Source organism: Mirounga leonina, unplaced genomic scaffold, assembly GCF_011800145.1.
Source record: "Mirounga leonina isolate KUSES-001 unplaced genomic scaffold, KU_Mleo_1.0 Mir_331, whole genome shotgun sequence".
Lineage (NCBI taxonomy): Eukaryota > Metazoa > Chordata > Mammalia > Carnivora > Phocidae > Mirounga > Mirounga leonina.
The window spans coordinates 16,454-39,219 of record NW_023270687.1 but is presented as its reverse complement, the minus strand read 5'-3'; the positions used below and the strand labels follow the sequence as shown (position 1 = coordinate 39,219).

General features: G+C 37.7%; 1 protein-coding gene across 2 annotated transcripts in view; it reads right to left on the bottom strand.

Moving 5' to 3' along the window:
• Positions 1-736: 736 nt before the first annotated feature.
• The window catches only part of MASTL (microtubule associated serine/threonine kinase like), a 35,513-nt gene continuing 13,483 nt past the window's right edge, over positions 737-22,766 (bottom strand). The window contains exons 3-11 of one of the 2 annotated variants that reach the window (XM_035029895.1): positions 22,359-22,498; positions 21,344-21,432; positions 15,793-15,899; positions 15,418-15,568; positions 11,995-12,167; positions 8,753-9,898; positions 6,952-7,093; positions 985-1,098; positions 737-902 (exon numbers count right to left, since the gene is read on the bottom strand). In XM_035029895.1, the coding sequence (XP_034885786.1) occupies positions 784-902; positions 985-1,098; positions 6,952-7,093; positions 8,753-9,898; positions 11,995-12,167; positions 15,418-15,568; positions 15,793-15,899; positions 21,344-21,432; positions 22,359-22,498 (2,181 nt within the window). In that variant the 3' untranslated portion in view covers positions 737-783. The remainder of the gene's footprint in view (positions 903-984; positions 1,099-6,951; positions 7,094-8,752; positions 9,899-11,994; positions 12,168-15,417; positions 15,569-15,792; positions 15,900-21,343; positions 21,433-22,358; positions 22,499-22,766) is intronic. The other variant, XM_035029897.1, reaches the window with a different exon arrangement.

Genomic DNA, 22,766 nt, shown 5'->3' with positions numbered 1-22,766 from the left:
TACAGCACATGGATTTTAGTCTGGTTCGTCCCTAGGATACCTCCAGCACCCATTGCCTGGCACCTAGAAGTCACTCTATAGGATTTGTTAAATAAGGAAATAAATTGTTGATCTTATTAGAGGGAATATCTAGAAGCTGACACAAGTGACATATTACTTAAGTTCATTTTTCTCAATACCTTAGACCACATGGAAATGCATTTGGGGACATAACTGCTTCTTTGTCTCTATGTATACTTTGTTAGAAAAGGGATTTTAAGACAGTTGACATTAAACCTAATTTGAATCTAAATTAAAGTTAATGAGTTTTCTAGTTTCAAAATTGGAGTTTAATATACCCCTGCACTGGAAAAAACCATTGAATGGATCACAAAGATACCAGATTTGTCTTATTTGAGACACCTGATACATTTGTCAGTCAACAGTGGTATCAGAAATGAAGCAGTAAGAAATTATAGAAGAGAGTTTTGATAAAAAAAAAAAAATTTCCTGTATTGGTTGATGAGTAACTTTATTAGGCTTTGAAAAAACCCAAGACACTGACAAGGTAAGATTGCTTTAAGGTACCTGTTTGAGATTAATAAAATTCAGAGAGTGAGTATCCCAACCTGATGCACTGAATTTTAATGCAGAATAAGGACAAATATATCAATGCATATCTAGCAGGCAAAAATAAACTGAAGAAATTTTTAACCAATTTAGCAGTCAGATTATCTATAGTATTGTCCTAGAACTTAGTATCATTATTACCATTCATCTTAAACAAATCAAGCTAGGAGTTTATTAACACAAAACCTTACCTTTCATACCAGCTCTCTTTGCATTATCAATAGTTAAAAGTATCTCTACTGCATTTTGAGCATTATCAGATAACTTTTCTTCACCTTCAGGCCAAGGGATATCTACAAATACAAATAGCTTGTTAATCATTGTTCAAATAATACACAGAGATAAATGCATCTGTCTTAATAGAAAAAGAATCACCTCTTTTCAGAATATTTTGGAATACTTGTTGTGGTGTTTCATCATTGAAAGGAGGAATTCCTGCTAGAAACTCAAACAAGCAAACTCCAAGTGCCCACCAGTCTACTGCAGGACCTGGAATTTAAAAGGGAGTAGTTGAACTTGCAAGCATTTTGTGCAAATGTTTCATCAACTAAAACGTTAATACATGGATATTTGGGCACAGTCAAGGCATTCATTTCCTAAGGCTTTCTTCTAGTTCCATAAGGTACAAAAACCCAGATTATCTTCATTTCAGTAACATGGCAATTATTTTCCTTCTATTCTCCAAGAAGTTTAGATTAACAATTAACACAGCTAGTCAAAGAAAAGTTAAAGCTATCTTTCTTTTGTCACTCACTAAAAACCTCTCATATTCTGGATATTTACTTGTTCTAAATCCTAAAACACTATGAAGAAATACATTTAACCTACAGATTACTCTCTAAAATAGAGTACTTGTCAATTTCAAATGGGGGAGGGAAACAATAACATTTAGATGGTTTTGTACTCCACTTGCTCACATGGGTATGAGATGAAATAGCAACATTTATACTAATTGGAGGACAGCCTGGTTAACAAAGGAAAGCCTTACAGGGTTTTAATGTCCTCTTACTCCTTTTAAAAACAGAGAAGGACAAATTAGTTTAATAAAAAATATTCACTTAAACTCTGGCTTGAGGAGGTAAGTCTTTTTTTTTTTTTTTTAAAGATTTTATTTATTTATTTGACAGAGAGAGACACAGCGAGAGAGGAAACACAAGCAGGGGGAGTGGGAGAGGGAGAAGCAGGCTCCCCACTGAGCAGGGAGCCTGATGCAGGGCTTGATCCCAGAACGCTGGGATCATGACCTGAGCTGAAGGCAGACGCTTAACGACTGAGCAATCCAGGAGCCCCAGGAGGTAAGTCTTAATAAATACGTAAAACTGATTTCTAAAGATCTTTACTGGAAGCATCATCTATATACAAAGATGTTTCAAACAATTATTTTAAACATGACCTTATAATCTGGTTTATAGTTTTGTTAGTGCTACGAAAAAATATTTCTGAAGCAAAGGTTAATTTTAGTCAAAAATGATTAACTTCACTATAAATTTAAAATAGGAATTCTAGTCTAGTACTAAATGTGCTTGAAAATTACTCTTTAAAATCAATTTCATGGGACGCCTGGGTGGCTCAATCAGTTAAATGTCTGCTTTTGGCTCAGGTCATGACCCCAGAGTCCTGGGATTGAGCCCCATGTCAGGCTCCCTGCTCAGTAGGGACTCTGTTTCTCCCTCTCCTGTTTCCCCTCTCCCCTCCTTGTGCTTTCTTTCTCGCTTGCTTGCTCTCTCTCAAGTGAATAAAAAAAACTAATAAAAAAACTGCTATAAAATCAATTTCACAAAATTCATTATTGTGGTTAAGCAACTGCCACCATTCCATTTTAAAACAAGTAGGAAAGCACTGTAGAATCTGCCATTAGGAAAATAATCGCATGCATTTAGAGTGCCTCTTCATTGCAAGCCACATAATCCCATCTTCCGTAAGGAACAAAGAATGTAAACAGTCTATAGACTTCTATTTCTATAATAATCACTATTAAAAAAACATACAAACCACTTTGGTTAGTAGACCTTTTAAGCAGCACTGAGAAAGAATAGATAGTATAACCAAATAACAGAAAAGTAGGAGAGAAGTCAGGAAAAAATATGTATCTTCATTATTTTACTTAGGTTAGAAACTAGAACCCTTTTCCCAGCTCAGCCAAAATGTACTCCTGTCAAAAACTGACATGATTTCTCCATGGATATGTCACACATACCCATATATTTGAGTCAAAGTCTAATAAGATCACACATGATGATAAATTGTAGCAATTATAATACATACCATTAGCCAGAGAAATAGAACAAACTTGTTTCACACTATTGGTTTTCTAATATGAAACCCCCATCTGTAATTTGTACACTGATACTGTTAGGTCTTTCTGTTTTCTAATAATAATGGAATTAAATGGGTAGGAAAATTCAAGCTCTTTTGTCGGTGCTAATTTTAATATTTTTTATTAAGCCTATTTTCTGGGTTGCAATAAAAAGGCTGTATCTTCACTCTTTGCCACATTTAAAAGTTATTTTAAAAATGCTACATGCCTACATTTGTTTTCATAGAGAACATTCTATTCTCCCTGGATGTCCTCCTGTTCAGAAGATAGAATACAGTTCATTTTGTATTTCCTAAGTAAGATGAAAGGGAAAATACTTTTTTATGCAATGTGATCTAGTTATACTTTGACCAGTTTAATTTGCTTTGCCATATTACTTTATAGAGAAGCTCACTCACCAGAAGTCAGAAATCCTGCATGTAAGAAAAGAGTAGTTAGGTACATTGTATTAAAATCATGAGTTCATCCGCACAGCATTCACCAAACTAGATCCTAAATATTATGCCAGACACAAGGGACACAAAGATAAATAAGAGAGCTTTTTCCAAGGAGAAATCAACCTACTCCAGGCAAGACAAAACAGATAATTTTGACACAATGTTAAGAAAAATGAAATAAAAATATGCACAAGAAGCTATGGGAAACTCTGGCCAGAGTTCCTAAGTAATTGGTAGAGGGGGGGAGACCATGGAGGGCTCAGAGAAGTCTTAGCTGTTCTCAGCATGATGTTTAGAAACAGAGAGGTCAATACAAGAAACAAAGTTGCTACAGAGACTGCCCTTGAGGCCTGGGATTTGGGGAAAGAGGTATAAAGCAGTGATTTTTCTTTTTAAATTATAAATTGCTTTGTATTGGGGCCCTGGATGGCTCAGTCGGTTAAGTGTCTGACTCCTGATCTCAGCTCAGGTCTTGATCTCAAAATTGTGAGTTCAAGCCCTGCACTGGGCTCCACGCTGGGTGTGGAGCCTACTTTAAAAAAAAAATTGCTTTGTATTTGTTATTTTAAGAACTGTGTATCAAATATTTTATAGAAAATGAAAATCTTAAATCACTAGATAGCTGAGGTAACTAGATGTCCCATTAAAATAGTGGCAAGATCCTAAAAAGCAAATGTTTATATGTGAAGCTTACTTTTATACTGTATCCTAAGTAGAGAAAACATATATTATAGGAAATGAGCTGGCAAACCTGTAACTTAGCAACATGGACACTGTACAAAAATCAGTTAGGTGCCCAGAGGAACTTAGTTGCTTTGGCTAATAAGGGGGAATTCGTATATGTGCTGCCGAAGTGAGCACTAATAAGGGGGAATTCGAAATGTGTTTCAACACTGTAGATTATTAACAGTGTTAGTGAGTGCTACCAAGGAATCCTCCTGGAGTGCCAGGTAGAAGGGGAACCTAGACTCGCGTCTTAAGAAATTTTCTTAAGCTTTTGCAGTGGAGATAAATATAATAAGGTAAAATGACATAAGCTTTAAACAGTTTCTAATAAAGCGACAGAGACGGGGGGGCCTGAGTGGCTCAGTCGGTTAAGCCTCTGCCTTCAGCTCAGGTCGTGATCCCAGGGTCCTGGGATTGAGCCCCGCATCGGGCTCCCTGCTCAGTGGGGAGCCTGCTTCTCCCTCTCCTTCTGCCCCTGCTTGTGCTCTTTCTCTCTCTCAAATAAATAAATAAAATCTTAAAAAAAAAAAAAAGTGACAGAGACGTGAACAACTACTTCTTCATAGTTGGCCAATGGATGCTTTGTGAAAGAGGTAACATTTGAACTGATAATGAGATGAGAAGAAATTTGATTGGAAGAGGATTGGGTTCTGGCTTTTTTCAACTAAGGCAAAATACTTGTGCAAAATAAGGAAAACCTGAAAATAATGTGTCTAAGAAGTGGAATGGGAACATAAGACCTATAATGAGATTCTTTGAGTCCGCCAGTGCCTCGATTGTAGACTACCCAGACTCCAAACTGTGTGTGCCAAACACATTTTTGTTCTTTATAAAAGAAAGAGAGATTCCTTGAGAGACGAGGCTAGTATAAGAGCTTAGAGCCTCCGATGCCATGATCAGTAATCTGGATTTTATTCTGCAGGTAGGAAGGTGCCAATGTGGTTTTTAAGGGGAGAAGTAGAATGACGGACCACTTTATGTCTTAAGAGGGAAAATGTGGTGGCAATGATTATAGACAATAGGATGAAGTTGATGTCCCAGGAAGAGAGCTAGTAAATTAATGAAAGGGAAAGAGGAGGTTCTTATAGAAGATAGTGGCAGAGATTAAAAGGTGAGAAGAAATTCTGCAGGGACAGAATTGACTGGATTTAAATGCCTGAATGCAGGGACAATGTCTGTGTCATCACGCAGATGGCAGGATTGAGAGAGGGAACAGAGGAAGAGCAAGCTGGACACGTCCTGTATTGACACACAGCACTTGAATCCCCAATGCAATGCTGCGTAGGTACTTTGGCCATGTGTATGCTGCCTAGAGAAAGTCAGGATTAGAGACAGATATTTGGTAAGCATCGACAAGGATGTGACTGCTGAAGTCATGGGAGAGATGAGATTAACAGGAAGCAGGGGTAGGGAAAAAAGGGAAACGGCAGGATCATGAAGAATCTTTATATATTGAAGAGCTAAGGAGTTAGCAATAGAGGTAAGACGAAGGAGACTGTGAAGAGGCTGGTAGATCTGACAAGAACGACATCATTGATGACTGTTAATAAAAAAGTGCCAGTTACAGGCACCTGGCTGGCTCTGTCAGTAGAGTGTACGACTCTTGATCTCAGGGTTGTGAGTTCGAGCCCCATGTTGGGTGTAGAGATTACTTACAAATAGAAATTAAAAAAAAAAAAGTGTCAGTTAAATGGTAGGGATAAAAATCAGATTGCCAGAGCAAAAATAATCAGCCAAAGGAAAGAGGCAACCTTTGAGAAGGTGGGTGGTGGGGAAAGACAGGGGTGGAAGCTTATTTGCAGGCTAAGGAGAAAAGGCAGCATAGAAATAAAAATAGAAGGGATGTGTGTGTGTGGGTGGGGGTGAAGATGAGACAGCTGATTACCAAAGGAGCCCTAAGAATAGGGAAGTAACTGACAAGATCAAGAAGGTGATCACATTATGGACTGAATTATGTCTCCCTGAAAAGACATGTTCAAGTCTTAACCCTGAGGTCCTCTGAGTATGCCATCTGCAAATATGGTCCTTGCAGAGGTCACTCTGGAGTAGGGTGGGCCCCTAATCCAGTATGACTGGTGTCCTTATAAAACATAGCCACGTGACCATGGAGACAGGGAGAATACCACATGCTGGTTTGAGTGAGGCCCCTGCAAGCCACGGGTTGCAGGCAAACCACCAGAAGCTGGAAGGGGCAAGGTCGTTCCCCTACACCTTTCAGAGGGAGCATGGTCCTGTCCACGCCTAGATTCCAGACTTCCAGCTTCCAGAACTGTCAGACAATAAATTCCTGTTGTTTGGAACCATCCAGTGTGTGGCATTTGATTATAGAAGCCCTAGGAAACCAATACAGTTCATTTCAGAAGGCAGGAAGGGAAAATTCTTCAGAGAGAGGAAGGGGAAAAAAGACGCTAAGTAAAAATGTCCCCCTGGTCTTCCTCTGTTGCATCCCGAAGATGGCTCCTCTCTGGCTTGACCCTTGTGGTGAGGGTCTTCTAAGTTTCTGAGGGCAAGCTCTAACCAGGAGTGCGCTGCTACAGACTGAACAGAAGTTTTGGCTCAACTCTGCATTCCTGAGCCAAAGCTGGAACAGACCTGAGGAGACTTTCTGAACTAAGATGACAGAGCGGGTGGGTGGTAGGACTTGCCTGGGTCCCGGAGACTGAATGGGAAGGCAAAGATCAAATGGCTGCATGTCTTCTTTTACCGTAAGAAATGCCATATTTACAAGAAAAGAGTGTCACATGAGTTCCTTTTCTCTTACTCTAGGCAATTCAAATACCAAAGAAATTTAGAACAATTTTACCTCAAAAGAAAATGTAGTGCTAGAGAACACTTCAGAAACTCAAGACATGGAAGCCTTACCATGGGCTCTGCCCAATAACAGCTCAGGTGCGAGGTAGTCCGGGGTCCCAAGAATCCGCCCATCATCCACGGGGGCTGCCCCTCGCCTCACTCTCTTTGGAGTTCGGTATGGAGTTCCTGATTTGACCTGATTTGGGGTCTGCTAATTTAAAAAGAGTTTATAATAAATACCTTCATTTCTTTCTTTTCAAGATTTTATTTATTTATTTGACAGAGAGGGAGAGAGCCAGCACAAGCAGGGGGAGGGGCAGAGGGAGAAGCAGGTTCCCCGCTGAACAGGGAGCCTGATGTGGGGCTCGATCCCAGGACCCTGGGATCATGACCTGAGCCGAAGGCAGACACCTACCTAACCAACTGAGCCACCCAGGCGCCCCATATCTTCATTCCTTTTACAGTGAACAGAAATGCTAAAACAAAAGCAAAGCTAGGCTGCTGGGCATACAAGACATACTCAAATCCTTGATCAGTTTTGAAAATGGACTCATTACCAACTATAATTTTTTTTTAAAAGATTTTATTTATTTATTTATTTATTTGAGAGAGAGAGAATGAGAGAGAGAGCACATGAGAGGGGGGAGGGTCAGAGGGAGAAGCAGACTCCCTGCCGAGCAGGGAGCCCGATGCGGGACTCGATCCAGGGACTCCGGGATCATGACCTGAGCCGAAGGCAGTTGCCCAACCAACTGAGCCACCAACTATAATTTTGAACAGTCCTGATATCTGGTGAAATTAAATAGCTTAGATAAGACCAATTATTTCAATAAGATCGAGATATGCAAGAAAGAATGAAGAAATCCGCAAGAAAAATTTCTTTCTTGGTAGAATGGATTAATACAAACTTAAGAATGGTCACTGAGGGATGTTGTGGCTGACAAATGATTGAATTATTGGGACAACACATCAGCTGGAACAAAATATAAATAACTTTTTGTGCTAATTGGTATGTAAGTTTTAAAGATACTTTGTGGTCTTACAAGGACTCTGTGAGACCAGTGGGAGAGGTGTCAGCATATTCTAAGAGAGGTAAGAAGCTGAGGCTCTGAGGAAAACAGACTTCTAAGTCACTCAGTAAGTTCTGAATAGAAAACTCCAAGTCTTGTGACCCTAATTCAGAGTTTGTACTTTCAATTTTATGTCATGTCTCCAAAAAAAGAAAAAAAAAATGAAACTTTGGGTTTGTTAAGATAAAGGTTTTGAAAATAAAAATAACATAAGATTTGAAATATATATTTTCCAACTATTTTCTATAAAGAAAAGAGATAATCTAGGAAGGTCCTTAAAAGGGAGTCAGAGAGAGTGAACTTTAATATTGTATCTTAGAGTTGCTGTCGTCAAGTGAAAATATGTGACTGTAAATATGTAAACATGTGATTGAAAATATGTGAAAGTCTAGGGGCGCCTGGGTGGCTCAGTTGGTTAAGTGGCTGCCTTTGGCTCAGGTCATGATCCTGGGGTCCTGGGATCGAGCCCAGCATTGGGCTCTCTGCTCAGTGGGGAGTCTGCTCCTCCCACTCCCTCTGCCCCTCCCCGCTGCTCGTGCATGCATGCGCTCTCTCAAATAAATAAAATCTTAAAAAAAGAAAAGAAAATATGTGAAAGGCTAGAAGCAAATGAAGAAGTGCTATAGTTAATAATAATAAATTGCTACCAGGTTTACCTTTTGGTATCAAAACCTCCAACAATCTATAGATTCCCAACCAGCAGAACAGAAAATCTCAGTCTAGGTGAGAGGCAAGTATCTGGCCCTCATAGTTTATGGCTATAAAATCTAACGACAAAGTGTCAAAAAGTGAGAACATACCTGATATGGCATATAGGATGTTCCTTTTTGATTAGGGGTTATAGCCATGGGATATGAACCACTATAAACACAGGAAATATCCATTCCATCTAAAGAGGTAATGCTCATTTCGGATGGTTCTGAGTTTTTGGACGCATTGATAGGACTGTTAAAACTTCGAAAAGCTACAGCATTTCTTTTAGATAAGGTTAATGTTTTCAACACCTCCGAAGACGGAGCTAACATTTTTTGGCTACTGCCTTGGACAGCAGGATTCTCATCACCTTTCGGCAAGGTATTTTCCTGCCAGCTGGGTGATACGGTAAGTAGGTCTTCAATGTTTGATTCTTCAAAAGAGGATTCTTTGATGCTTTTATCTGGATCTAAGGACTGCCTTTCTAATGAACTTTCCATGATAGAAATTCCGGGAAAAGATGAATCGGAGTCTATACAAATACTTTTAGAAGCTCTCTCATCGTCGGAACATCGAAAACTAGAACTTAGGAGGTCCTTCTTGTTATTCTTGTCACAATCCTCATCCAGTTCACACAGAAGGTTTTTTGCTATCATCGGGGTAGGTGATTTTTCTGGGGTGTGTGGTTTATCAATGAAAGAATTGACCATGTTCTCCTTATCAGCACAGTCACTTTGCTGACCACATACAGATAGCTTCAGGTCTTGGACTTCAGTTGTTAAGCCTGTCCTTTGATTTATATAACCATCGCTCATTTCATTTCTAGACTTCTGCTCTATACAGTTTTTTTTATTCTGTATGATGTTCTGCCAAGGACTAGAGTCAACTAACTCAAAATTTCTTTTAAAACCTCTTTTTCCGAGGTGCTCTTCAGTCCTATCACCAGAATCCACAGTCCACTCCTCTGACTGGTGAAAACCAGACTGTGCTGTGTCAGTGGCCACATGAATATTATTTATATCCAGTTCTTTTGCTTCCCAAGAAACTTCCCCGGGGAAGCATTTTTTAGCCAGGTTTACACAAGAGCTTCCAGTCTCAGGAATGGTACTGCTGTTATGAATGGGAGAAAGCACTAACTCAAGATCCTTTTTATTGAAATCTTTGGTTTCAATGGAATCAGTAGATTTTGTACATGAAGGCTTTTCTATTATATTCCAACTCATCACTGTAGAGCCCAGTGCATCATCACTTTCCTGAGAGGGAGGAAAAAACACTTTTTTAGTTATATAAAACTGAGATTCTTGAACCTTTTAAAACCTCTCTTGACTTAGGTGGGATAAATGACTCCATAAACTACTACGCTACCTATTCCCACTTTCCATTGGAACAAAAGAGCAATGATAACAGAGAATTAAAGAGCAATATAAACAATTAAAGCATGTTTTTATATATATTTTGAGTGAAACACTGGTCTAAAATTCAAATAAACTATTCTTTAATATGTCTTTTCATAATTTAATATGTATTTGTATAATGTGTATTTGATATTCTATAATACATGTTTTCTTTTTTTTTTTTAAGATTTTATTTATTTATTTGAGAGAGACACAGCGAGAGAGGGAACACAAGCAGGGGGCGTGGGAGAGGGAGAAGCAGGCTTCCCACGGAGCAGAGAGCCCAATGTGGGGCTCGATCCTAGGACCCTGGGATCATGACCTGAGCCGAAGGCAGATGCTTAACGACTGAGCCACCCAGGCGCCCCTCTATAATACATATTTAATACATGTTCTTTAGCTAGGACAAATTAATAAGCAACATTTTCAGGCAAAGTCGAGGGTAACGCTATATTATATAGATATTTTCTTTGCAATACAGGTATAGACGATTCTGTTTTGAATTACAAAATGCACAGGACTTAAAATACAGTTAATGGAAAATTATAGACAAAAATTTTGTTAATGTAAACAGGTATCACTTCGTACACGTATAATAAAACCAAGCTGATAAAGATAAAGCTAAACTAATCATGATTTATAATTAAAACCCCAAAATAACAGGAATTAAAATCCACTGTCAAGATGAAATGATGAGGCATTGATAACAAACCACTTTCCTTAAAATCTGTTTGAATTCTAACTATCTGCAGGTGCTTTTGTGTGATCAGAACTTTATACAGAGTATCATACATTGGTGTATGGTAATCCGGATTTTTACAAGATTACTCAGTAAGAGTGTGTCTTCAATAAACTCAAATACTGCTTATTTTTGGTATGTAAAAATCAGACTTTATTAACTTACTTAGTAATAATAAGGAGTGCTTAGTCATGAACAACAATAACAAAAATCCCTAAATTACAACTCATAGATCTGCAGGCACAGATCATCCAGGGATTAGCACAGGGTTTATCAGGGTTCCCTTGTTGTCCATCGTCACTCCTCTGATCCTAACTTGAGAAGCACTACTATAATCCAATCATTGCATTCCCCACGGATACAGAAGTGGTAGGGAGAAGGTAAAGCTGTGTGTGGTTTGAAATATTATACAATATGCCTTCTTGAACAGCAAAGAGGTGAAACAAGTTATTAGGAAAGGAAATCTGTTTATCCTGTAGCATGTATTACCTGTAGAGCAGCCTATAAGAGAAGGAAAAAAGATCAAGAAACAATGACTTCACTAAAAAATAATCTGACTTTACTTCTAGAACACAAATATCCAACAATGAAGAAAATCATATTACTGAGAATAAGGAGTAAATACAATCCAAATTATTTACTCAAACAGAAGGTTTACTTTTTGCATATTGCCATTATTCTAATCTAACATTATTTTATCTGCAGTCTATGAAGGAAACTTTGTTATAATTTAAAACTTGGGGCGCCTGGGTGGCTCAGTTGTTAAGCGTCTGCCTTTGGCTCAGGTCACGATCCCAGGGTCCTGGGATCGAGCCCCGCATCTGGCTCCCCGCTCCGTGGGGACCCTGCTTCTCCCTCTCCCACTCCCCCTGCTTGTGTTCCCTCTCTCGCTGTCTCTCTCTGTCAAATAAATAAATAAAATCTTTAAAAATAAATAAATAAATAAAAAAGCCCATCTAGATGCCCTGAACCAAATATTTACTATCATTTTTCTGTAAGCTCATTATATATTAATCATGAATAATTCTGCATTTGAATGAGAAATGAAATATTTAAAAATAATTTGACAGATTATACATGGAAATGAAAACTACCTTGACTGCCATTCATGTAACAGTTTCATTTCCTTATAGAATGTACATGGAAAGGTATAAAGTGTCTCCACCGTTAATGTGCATAGGAAAGAGGCTGGGGTTGGGATAAATGCCACTCTAACCTGGCAGTCCTTCTCCCATCGGGGGCTGCTGTGGCACTCAGACTCCGCACTGGATATGAAGGTGTGGGACTGGCTGCTGGCACTGGATGTAGCCAGCCTTCTCCTGGACTGCAGGAGATTAGACGTTAGGCACTTCACAGGCATCCCGGGATTGGAGGCAACTGTTTCAAGACCTATAGGGAAGAAAAAATATTGGGGCTTATGTCACATCTTTCTGAGTTCCTCACCAAACTTGAATCTTTCCAGATAATTAGGCAAAGTATTAAGTATTGTACATCAGAGCTCTGTCTGTGTAAACATTATCCGATCCGCCAGGATGGCTCAGGTGTTTTGGACATACAAATACTGTTGTGAACGTTTAGGGAAAAAAAAGCAAACCCTCAACATTCACAGGTGAAAATCAGGACAAAAGAACTAAGCTGTAATTAGGAGGAAATCCATTATCCACTTTGAAACTCTTCTTGTAAAGGAGCATTATTGATATGCTATATCCAGATATGATATGATAGGAATGTGACTAAATTTACTCAGTTCAATTTGTATTTAATTAAAACCATAGCTTTAGGGGCACCTGGGTGGCACAATCAGTTAAGGATCTGACTCTTAGTTTTCCACTCAGGTCGTGATCTCTGGGTCATGAAATGGATCCTCGAATCAGGCTCCAGGCTTAGGATGGAGTCTGCTTGAAATGCTCTCTCCCTCTCCCTCCCCTCCCCGCCTGTGCTCTCTCTCCCTCTCAAATAAAAAACATAGCTTTATTCTAATGTTGAGGCTTATGTGCTCACAAGGGTGAATTATCTATCCATAAGGGACTTTTCATACTACTGGGTAAAACAAGTAACAGTGAATTGGCTAACAGCAAGCCAGTACAAGAAAGCAGCATCACCTACATGATACATGTTTGTCTATCAAATAATGATGCTAAAAACTGTTGTTCCTGAACTTATGAGACACAATAGGCTTTTACTAAAGATCATAATATGTGTATATACAGATTTTCTATGTATATAAAAAGATATGTATATCTTGTCTTTTCTTTCCCAAAGAAGGGGAACTCATGACTTTAATCTCAAGTAAATTCTTACAATTTTTTGATTTAATGAATCTTGGAACTTTAAAACTAGAAATAGAATTTCAATGGCCATCTAAAGCAACTTTATTTTTGGTACATAAACCCTCTCAATGAAATTCCTCAAACTCATTGGACACTGACTTTGATATTTGACTAAACTGCTCAGCTTGCCACCCGCCGCAGGAATGTGGAAATTTGTGTCTACCCCAATGCCATGTGCATACTGTATATTTGCTAAAGAGTTTTCTGGATCAGTAATATGATCAGACCATTCCTTTGGAACTTTTGTGTTTTTTGGTGTGTTTGCTTTTTAAAGATTTTATTTATTTATTTGACAGAGAGAGACACAGTGACAGAGGGAACACAAGCAGGGGGAGTGGGAGAGGGAGAAGCAGGCTTCCCGCCGAGCAGGGAGCCTGATGTGGGACTCGATGTGGGGCTCGATCCCAGAACCCTGGGACCATGACCTGAGCCGAAGGCAGATGCTTAACGACTGAGCCACCCAGGTGCCTCTTTGTTTTTTTTTTTTTTTAAAGATTTTATTTATTTATTTGACAGAGAGAGAGAGAGAGCACAAGAAGGGGCAGAGGGAGAGGGAGAAGCAGGCTCCTCATTGAGCAGGGAGCCCAATGTGGAACTCGATCCCAGGACCGTGGGATCACGACTGGAGCCTAAGGAAGACGCTTAACCATCTGAGCCACCAGGCACCCCTCTTTGGAACTTTTGAGGACTCCCCTTTTTCTACAGCTTAAATTCTAGGTTCCCTGTAATGACACTTGATCCTTTCCCATCTACCTGCTAAGCTTCCTTTCCCCTTGCCCATGCTTCGCATTCTCACATAACACGTTTAGTCCCCATTGTCTGAAGATGGAATACTTCCAAGTGTCTGTGCCTTTGTTCATGCCTCTATCCGAAATGCCCTTTTCCAATACATTTGGAGCTATTGCTATATCTTCATTGAGAACCATTCCTGATTTTCCCAGTTAGCATTTAACACTTTCTGTGTTGTATCACAGTATCCTTCTTGCGATTTTATTTTAGAGGATTGCTATTGTTATCCCTTTACACATGTAATCAACACAGAATTACAAGTTCTTCTGAGGCAAGGACCTCTCTTATTCATCTTGATATCCACTTGGTGACCAGCAGTGCCTTGCCCTGATTTACTTCTGACTAGATTTAAAAAACAACTAAGGGAGATGCAATTACTTTCATTTAAGCTATTTATGTTTTTCAGCCATTTTGATTTCCACAGAAGTGATTCTGACAGAAGAAATAAGACTCATTGACTTTGGAAGAAAGGGTCAGTGGACAGATAATTATAGTTGCAATCAGGACTTGGCTTACCCACTTCTAGTGTGTAACTATTTTCAAACATTAATTTTCTCATTTGTAAGAGAGATATCCTGGATATGTACAGATATGTACAAATTCAAAATGAGGTAACATCTATGAAAACATGTAACACTAATTGCTCTACAAAGCATCATTATTCACATTCCCAAGATGAAGAACATCGAGTGCAGAGATCTAAATCATCTACCATTGCTAAGTTATAAAAGGTGAAGTTAAGTGCTATACAAATGTCCCATTCTCTTCCTCTACTACTTAACTTTTGTTTTTCATTGTGAGCTAATGAAAAATTATATCTTTACTTCAACTATTTTATTTCAAAATCTTTTGGAAATAATTTTATAAAGACACAAAATATTATAGGTACTACATCTTCTCTGTTTAAGGTTTCCATAGACCCAGTATAGTGAAATTTACCCAATGATCATTCTAATACCAAGCTAACTGAGGAATGTCTCATTAGCTAGGTATTTTATTCTGTTGACTTAAAGATCTACAATAGGGGCGCCTGGCTGGTTCAGTGAGTAGAGCATGTGACTCTTGATCTCGGGGTTGTAAGCTCCAGCCCTATGTTGGATATAGAGATTACTTAAAATAAAATCTTTATTTAAAAAAAAAAGATTTGCAACAATCTGTGTCAGAAATGGCATTCACGATAGGAATGCCACAGACTGTTCAGGTATTTGTATTTCAAACCCATATTAGAAATTTTTTTTTTTAAGATTTTATTTATTTATTTATTTGACAGAGAGAGACATAGGGAGAGAGGGAACACAAGCAGGGGGAGTGGGAGAGAGAGAAGCAGGCTTCCCGCAGAGCAGGGAGCCCGACGCAGGGCTTGATCCCAGAACCCTGGGATCATGACCTGAGCCGAAGGCAGACGCTTAACGACTGAGCCACCCAGGCGCCCCCCATATTAGAAATTTAAAAATTCAAAAACATTTTGTTCCTCAAAGGACACACTTAATGGAATAAACTACCTTTTCTTTTATACTCACATGAGTTTAGTAGTTTGCTAGAATAAGGAGTAGTGTCCCTGTGATCTACAGACATAGGACAAATTAGTCCTTGAGAAAGCTGCGATGTTTCAGATACATGGGTTGAAATAATATTTGCAGAGTCTTTGTTTTTTTCTGCAACTGGTGTGTACTATTAAAGAGAGAAAAACAAAAACAAATGCTAAGATTTACCTCCACAAAAACATCACCTAAATACATAGACTGTTATACCACCTAAGTAGATAATGTTAAAGTAACTCAACACGCTTGATATTTAAATTTATTTTGAACATTTATTTAAAAAAAGCATTTAAAATTTTAAACGGCAATCACGAAAGGGCATGTCATGTGACTTTTTTCTAATCAAGTACTTACAAATCCCAAAGAGCTGATGAGAGATAACACTTGTCCTGGGGTTCTTGAATAATCTTGTCTAGGTTTAGCCATTGATGGTGTTGTAAGGATATCCATCATATTGATGTCTATGTATGGAAAGAAAAGTATATGAAATTCTTTAAAAACTTCAATGTTATTGTCTTTTTTTTTTTTTTAAAGATTTTATTTATTTGAGACAGAGAGAATGAGAGAGAGAGAGCACATGAGAGGGGGGAGAGTCAGAGGCAGAAGCAGGCTCCCTGCCGAGCAGGGAGCCCGATGCGGGACTTGATCCAGGGACTCCAGGATCATGACCTGAGCCGAAGGCAGTCGCTTAACCAACTGAGCCACCCAGGCGCCCTCAATGTTATTGTCTTACTAGCCACTAATCATCTGTTCTGAACTTTGTCCCCTTTCCACATTATCTATATAACACTGGCTTGTGTAAGATGAATGTATCCAGAGACGCCAGCATGCCACAGAGTGGGATGCCAGAGGCAGGGGTGGGGGATAGGAGAAATGGGTGAAAGGGGTCAAAAAAAAAAAAAAAAAAAAAAGAGATAAATATTTCCCTATTTTAAAAAAAGCAACTGATTGAAATCATTAAACTTTGATAGAAAAGAGTCTTGCTCTGGAATGAATAGAACACAGTAATGACCCAAATTAGGGAGTACTCAATCACCAAACAAGAGTATTATCTAACTGGCAACAAAATAATTCTTGGTAAATCAAATACTAGAAAAGGATGTGGTAAGAAAAATTAAGAAAGGAATATTAGGAATATAAATTAAAATTTCAAAATCATAATCTATTTAAGGAATTAGTACAAATTATGGGCCCCCCATTAACTAACATGTGCAAGTGTAGGTCAAGATAGAAATTGATGCAGAATTTTTATCAGTTTCACTGCATAACTTTGTAAAATAATTCAACATTCACACATAATGTACTGTTTTCTTTAGATATCAAAAATGGTGGGTGCCTGTCAGGCGGTAGAGCATGCGACTCTTGATCTCTGGGTCATGAGTTAGAGCCCTAGATTAGGTAAAGAGATTACTTTAAAAAATTTATTTATTTAAAGGTTTTAAAAAAAATTTATTTATTTATTTGACAGAGAGAGAGGGAACACAAGTGGGGGGAGGGGTGGGAGAGGGAGAAGCAGGCTCCCTACCGAGCAGGGAGCGTGATGTGGGACTCGATCCCAGGACTGAGATCATGACCTGAGCCGAAGGCAGACACCTAACGACTGAGCCACCCAGGCGCCCCTATTTTAAGATTTTTTATTTACCTGACACAGAGAGAGAGACTGTAAAAGCAGGGGGAGTGGCAGGCAGAGGGAGAGGGAGAAGCAGTCTCCCCGCCAAGCAGCGAGACCGATGTGGTGCTCAATCCCAGGACCCTGGGATCATGACCCGAGCTGAAGGCAGATGCCCAACCAACTGAAACACCCAGGTGCCCCTTAAAAAATAATTAAAAAAAAATAATCACACGCCCCCCACCACAAATGGTAGGAAAAGTATAATATTCTATGTGGTATCAGACTTTTTTTAAAAGATTTTATTTTTAAGTAATCTCTACACCCAGTGTGGGGCTCGAACTCACAATCCTGATATCAGTATCTTCCACCAACTGAGTCAGCCAGGTGCCCTCCTATGTGATATCAGACTTTTAAAGGTAAGCTGAAAATTTGAACTTAACAAATTTTATTTATATCACACATTGATGAAGAAATAAGGACTAACAGATAACAATAAACATCTTAAAGAATATTTCATAAATTAGGGGCGCCTGGGTGGCTCAAGTGGCTGGGCGACTGACTCTTGATTTCAGCTCAGGTGGTGGTCTCAGAGTTGTGGGAGCCTCTGCCTCTCTCCCTCTGTCCCTCCCCCTGCTCATGTGCCCACGCTCTCTCTCTCTCTCTCTAAAATAAAAATAAATAAATCTTTTTTAAAAAAGAATCTTTTATAAATTAAATGTTAAAAATATGGCAGTGATTTCTTGGATAGGATTCCAAAGGCACAGGCAAAAAGCAAAAATAGACAAATGGGGCTATGTCGAACTTAAAAACTTCTGCATATCAAAGGAGACAATCAACAGAATGAAAAGAACATACAGAATGGGAGGAAGTATCTGCAAATCAGTTATCTGATAAGGGGTTAATGTACAGAGTATATAAAGGACTACAACCCAACAACAATTAAAGAAATAATTATCTAATTAAAAAGTGGACAATGGATATGGACAGATATTTCTCCAAAGATAACACAGACAACATGATTATGAAAAGATGCTCAACATTAGTAATCAACAGAAAAAGGCAAACCAAAACTATAATGAAGTATTATCTCATACCCATTAGGATGGCTAGTATCAAAAAACAGAAAATAAGTAGTGTTGGCAAGAACACGGAGAAACTGGAACGTTGTACATTGCTGGAGGGAATGTTAAATAGTGCAGCCACTATGAAAAACACAATGGAAGCTCCTCAAAAAATTAAAAGTAGAATTCCTATATGACCCAGGAATTCCACAACTGGGTATGTACAGGAAAGAATTGACAGCAATGTCTTTAAGAGATATTTATACATTCATGTTCACTGCATAAATTCACAATAGCCAGGAGGTAGAAGCAACCCAAATGTCTACTGACACATGAATGGATAAAAAAAGTGGCATATATCCGTATAATGGAATGTTATTAAGCCTTTAAAAAGAAGGAAATCCTGTTACATGCTGCGATATGGATGAACCTTGAGGACATTATGCTAAGTGATATAAGTCAGTCACAAAACAACAAATACTCTATGATTCTACTCATATGAGGTGCCTAAAGTAATCAAACTCACAGATACAGAAAATAGAATTGTGGTTGCCGGGGTGGGGGGAAGGGGAGATCAGGGTATAGTGTTTCAGTTTTGCAAGATGAAATAGTTCTAGAGATCTGTTGCACAACAATGTGAATATAGTTAATACTACTGAACTTAAAAAAAAAAATTCACTTTCTAAAAATGGCAAATTTTTTATTATGAATTTTTTACTACTATTAATAAAAGAGAAAAACCAAATTCAGAATCTGTATACTTAAAAGATGTTTGTCATATTACTATTTATACTAATACAAATGTAGAATTATTTGGGAGGCAAATTGTATTTTATTTTATTTATTTTTATTATTTTTATCTTTTATGTAAGCCATCTACTCAATGTGGGGATGGAACTCATGACTGCCATATCAAGAGTTGCATGCTCTACCAACTGAGCCAGGCAGGTTCACCATGGGAGCCAAATTTTAAATAAATCATCAGATAGGAAAAAAATAAAATAAAAAATATTAAACTGTTATATCACCATAACACAAAATTTATCTGATTTATGACTTTTTCCAGTATCTTATCTGAAACCCAGGGAGTTAGATTTGCCTCACAATTAAAAGATGTTTAGATTTTAGAAAGGTAATGTGATAAATATATAGTGTTTTTTAATTTTTTTGTTGTTTTTTTATTGAGGTATGACACACAATTTTACCTTAGTTTCAGTTGCACAACCTAGTGATTCAACAACTCTATATGTTATACTATGCTCACCACAAGTGTAGCTACTGTCTGTCACCATACAATGCTTTTACAATATTATTGTCTATATTTGCTATCCTGTACTTTTCATCCCTATGACTTATTCATTCCATACGGGAAGCCTGTGTCTCCCCCTCCCTTTCACACATTTTGCCCTTTTGCCTGTTCTCCCCCACAATCATCAGTTTGTTCTCTGTCTCCACTTTTTTTTGTCTGTTTTGTTTTAGATTCCATGATATTAAGTGAAATCATATGGTACTTGTCTTTCTGTATGACTTATTTCATTTAGCATAATACCCTCCAGGTCTGTCCATGTTGTCACAAATGGCAAGACCGCATTCTTTTTTATGGCTGAGTAATATTCTAGAGTGTGTGTGTGTGTGTGTGTGTGTGTGTACGCCACATCTTCTTTATCCATTCATCTATTGATGGACACTTGGATTGCTTCCCTATTTGGACTATTGGAAATGCTGTTGCAATAAACATAAGGATGCACGTTATCTTTTCAAATTAGTATTTTTGTTTTCCTTGGGTAAATATCCAGTATACTGTACAGTAAGGAACATCCCTAGTGGCATCTGATCTAGCCACGTGTACTCAAATATTATTATTACTGCTGTGAAGAATCTGAGTAGTTACATGAAATGGGAGTAATAAAAACCATACATAGCCCATATCAGCTCAGGTCAGATTTTTATCAAACTAAATGAAAATCTTCAGGTATTCAAAAGTTTTTTGTCCTTGCAGATAAAGAATTTTTGTACTTGCAGATAAAGAATTATAAATCTATATTTATTTTCAAATAATTATAATCCCGTGGTTTATAAGTTATAAGCCCAGGTTTTTGCTATCCTGTTTTTATTTCTATCTGCTACCATTTTTTTTTTTTAAAGATTTTATTTATTTATTTGAGACAGAGAGAATGAGAGAGAGAGAGCACATGAGAGGGGGGAGGGTCAGAGGGAGAAGCAGACTCCCTGCCGAGCAGGGAGCCCGATGCGGGACTCAATCCCGGGACTCCAGGATCATGACCTGAGCCGAAGGCAGTCGTTTAACCAACTGAGCCACCCAGGCGCCCTCTGCTACCATTTTAATAGAGAATACAATATGCTACCAAGTTGATAAGCTCTCAAGTATCCATGTTTCTATGATAAACTTAAGTAATTTCTAGTTTCTCCCTATTAGAAACAATGCTGCTACAAAGTTTTATTCATATATTTTGTTCTCTTGAACGATTTCCTTAGAATAAATTCCAAGATAGACTAATTAGGTCAAAAAGAATTAAACTCTTTTGTTTCTTAAAACACATTGGTAGATATCCGTTGGAAAGTACCGTTCTAATTTACAATGTTTCTGAAAAAACTAACTGTGCTTTTGCAGTCTCATTAATTTTAGATCTTCAGTTCTTTTTTTTTGCCTAGCTTAACAGTGTGAAATGATTCACTCATTATTTTTTAAATTAGCATTTCTTTCATTACCAGTAGCGAAATTAACATACTCCCATATATATGTGTGTGTGTATGTGTGTGTGGATTGTGATCAATTTCTTTGCCCCTTGTTTATCAAGGTCTTGGTGGTGGTCCTATCAGTGTGAATAAGTTCTGTAGGTATTACTGTTTATCATGTTATAGTTATTTTAGTCGTTTTACTGATGTTTAATTGGTCAAACCAGTTTCAGTAGAGACAAAAAGTCAGAAGAACAGAAATTGTGAGTTCCTCTTTGAAGATCCAAAGATCTTTGAGCACCCTTGATGATTTAGGAATGATTTCCATTTCTCATCTTTTTTTTTCTTCCATTTTTCATCTTCAATTGAAAGGAAATATCATTATACCTTTCCAGTCTTTTTTGGAACAAATAATCATCAAATTTTAGCATTATAAACTAACAAAATAGTGTAAGTTAATAGTATGTAGTTGTTGGATATTTATTTTCTTAGTTATTGGGTTTTTAAAAAGGTACTTACCTGCTATTTTTCTTACCTCTATTCAAAGTAACTTTGGAAAGGCCAAAATCTGTTAGTTTAATATGACCTTCATTAGAAATAAGCATATTGTCTGGTTTCAAATCCCTGCACATACAGAAGACAAATAGCAGATAATTAAAAAAGAGCTAGTGTTAATGTTAGAATTAGCAGAGAAAAACCCAGAAAGTTACAGAAGAATCAAACCCTATTTTCTCTAAAATAAGGCACGTATCGTTGGCTTTGAAAGTGCGAAAAACAACTCTCAAAAGTAAATAATCTTCTGTGTATTTGAACCTACAAGAAAGTTAACTGATTTAATACTAGATTATCTTTGGCATTATTCATAGATAGTTCATTACAACAAATAAACCTCATTTGATAAAATAAACCTCAGGCCACACCAAAATTATATTTACCTCTTTCATGGAGGGTAAGATTAAGCCTTAACTGAGAAGAGCCACTTAGAACATGACTTTCTTTGCGCACTGCAAGTCAGTTGGCATTATAAAGTAGAGCACTTTTATATGATGGTAGGGAGTGGAAAAAAGATTCAATATTCTTCACAACAAATGGTGTACCCATGCTAAACGCAACATATTCAAAGCACAGGGAGGGGAGACAAAAGAAGAGTTGATGGAATTTATACTTTTTTTTTAAACTTAGTGCTTTTATTTATTTATTTTTAAGATTTTATTTATTTGACAGAGAGAGAAACAGCGAGAGCAGGAACACAAGCAGGGGGGAGTGGGAGAGGGAGAAGCGGGCCTCCTGCTGAGCAGGGAGCCCGATGTGGGGCTCAATCCCAGGACCCTGGGATCATGACCTGAGCTGAAGGCAGACACTTAACCAACTGAGTCACCCAGGTGCCCCGAGTTGATGGAATTTCTAAACTCACACAAGTTACTACCAAACTTTAGATAATCCAGATACATGGGCAAATGATTATGCAAATATTTCAAACTCAAATATTTAATCCATAATTTGATTATTTGTGCTTTTTAGTAATAGTTTGTAGAAAAGTCAGTCTTTACCTGTGGATGATTCCGTGTCTGTGAAGATAGTCTAGAGCCAAGGCTACTTCAGAAATATATTTCACAGCCATCTCTTCATCAAAATAACCATATATATGTAGGAGAGACTTGACATCTCCACCAATAAGATATTCCATTACCTATCAAAAAGGAATATAAATGTTACAAAATAAAAATAATATCATTACTTTAAAAACATTATTTGGTATTAGTTATATATTTTTAGCATTGTTCTTTAACAGACACATTTTCTTGCTCTCATTCAGTACACATTAATACCAAGTTTGCTCATGTTGCCATTTAGTTTTTTTAAATTGAATTTAAACTGTTTAATCTGAATAAAAATTCAGACTTACAGAAAGGTATAAGAACAGTTCCATATACTCTTCATCTAGATTCACCCCCTGT